This window comes from Plasmodium inui (genome assembly GCF_000524495.1).
Source record: "Plasmodium inui San Antonio 1 unplaced genomic scaffold supercont1.141, whole genome shotgun sequence".
Lineage (NCBI taxonomy): Eukaryota > Apicomplexa > Aconoidasida > Haemosporida > Plasmodiidae > Plasmodium > Plasmodium inui.
In genome coordinates this window covers 10,997-13,032 of record NW_008481975.1, presented here as the reverse complement: position 1 = coordinate 13,032, position 2,036 = coordinate 10,997, and the positions used below count along the sequence as shown (strand labels likewise).

At 35.8% G+C, this 2,036-nt stretch overlaps 1 protein-coding gene across 1 annotated transcript; it reads left to right on the top strand.

The window, feature by feature from the left end:
- Nucleotides 1-82: 82 nt before the first annotated feature.
- C922_05703 (hypothetical protein) lies at nucleotides 83-489 on the top strand (the record flags this gene model as incomplete). Its single annotated transcript, XM_008821274.1, has 2 exons — nucleotides 83-212; nucleotides 299-489. 2 exons carry the CDS (start codon nucleotides 83-85, stop codon nucleotides 487-489), a joined length of 321 nt encoding a protein of 106 aa, XP_008819496.1.
- Between the last annotated feature and the right edge of the window lie 1,547 nt (nucleotides 490-2,036).

The window sequence follows — 2,036 nt, the reverse complement described above, 5'->3', positions numbered from 1 at the left end:
AACTGGTACGACCCACCCTCAGTTAAGTGTAGAATCCTACATCGTTCTCCACAGCTTTAAAGAAGAACATATAAATGAAATAATGAATTCGGTGAATAATAATTTATTCAGAATGGCCGTGCTTGAGAGAAGGATAAATTTGGACCAGGATGCAAAAAAGGGGATGCACACGTTGAAGGACTATTTATCATATTATTTGGGAAGATTAACAGGTCTGTATAGCGTGGAGGCACACATTTAGGAGGGGCAAATGGCAGACAGCAATCATACTATTCAAACAGCAATGGGAACTATGTAGGAGTATCACAAGAGGCTGTTGTTCTAGTAGTCATAATGGATCATCTGCCACAGTTGAAACCTAACCCTTTCATAAATTTGGCCAAACAAGCGTTTACCATATTTATAAATAAGTCACTTAGTAAGGAGGGAAGTGAGTTAAATAAATGTGTATTGAAGTCAGGCCACTTGATCGTGGAATCAGACGGATGATGGTTGCGGGAGACAGGCTAAGCAGCATGTACGCATATATATACATATATAAGCTGTTAACACGAAAAAGCGGAATTATTCTTGTATGTATCTGCTTATATATGCATATATTTGATTAGCTCCAGCTTTATTGAAAAAACGGGCAAAGTTCATTATACAGCAGCGTGTCAACATTGATAGAGGCCCCGTAGCCATGGTGACTGTACCTTGTGACATGAGAAAGTATTCTTATATTGAAGAAGAAATATATGACCTGCACGAAGTTTGAACACAACAGGGAATTAAATTGATGTGTAAAGTTGGTCAATTCTGGTTTTCTTAAATCGTGATATGAGACTTATCATCCGATGATCTAAAGTGTAATAATTTTTTCTCCTTTCTTCTGAAGCATTTATACGTACATGATATACATAGCCTGCTACGAATAAAATTCTACGATTATCTCTTTTGAACTTTCTGAGGGGGGATTTTGTATTTTACCCCTTAATTGTGGTAAGGATTTGAAAAATTAATTTCTTTACATGGTGATATGTTTTATTGCGCTTATAAAACAGCTGATTAAAATGGAAGTGATGTTTTGAAGCTGTGTAATACAAGTGAGGATTCCTTGAAGTTTGAAGTAAAGATGAAGCGGATAAGACAGGCGGAATCAATATACACAAATAAATGAGCCATACAGCGCTGAATTCAGAGAACAATAATGATAGTATGCTTCATCTTCTTTGGTTAAATTTACCATACTGTGTATGTAATATCTCCTAAACTCGTATAAATGGCCTTGATGGTTTTATTATTCGTATATATTTTATTCTGAACCGCCGCAATGGCAGATTTTTACCTGGAGGGAAATCACCAGAGGATTCTTAACAAATAACAACCCAGTAATGAAGAAGACGGCATTACAGTCCCGATTATTGTATTAAAGGAAAAGACGAAAAAAAAAAAAAGAGAAGAAGGAAGGAACATATATGGCGTCATCATCTGTTCCCTAAACCAAAGCTATAGGATGTTTACATCATGAAGAAAAAAAGAAAGAGAAGAAATCCAAACTGTCCAGGATAATAGAATCTGATCGAAACAGTCGTTCCTTTGGTTCTGCAATAGCACCTATTAGTAGTGCATATAATTAATATATTGTTTTAAATATTCCAGATTTAGATTAAAGGCTCTCTACATCCGTTTGACTATCCGTCAGCAAAAGAAGAAGGATGATATAACAGAAGAATAGCTTCTCGCGTTTGGGAGTTACGATGCATAATGAATAAGGAGTTTCATCTGGTCTTAATTGGAATGCATAAATAAAAGTTGCATTTGTATAGGTACAAGATGTAAGCCTCAGCGAAAGGATGAATGGTAATATAATGTATATGCCGCCTTCGTGAAGAATTTATTTTAAAGAAGGTCCTCGCATCGAATGGACCAAGAAATATTTGCTGAAGCGTTTATCTCTGGTATTTTTCAAGCTTTGGAACACCGAAATGACTGCGAAAATATATTGTAGGTAGGAAAAGGGGTTGATATAAGTCCTGAACATGTCATTCTACTTA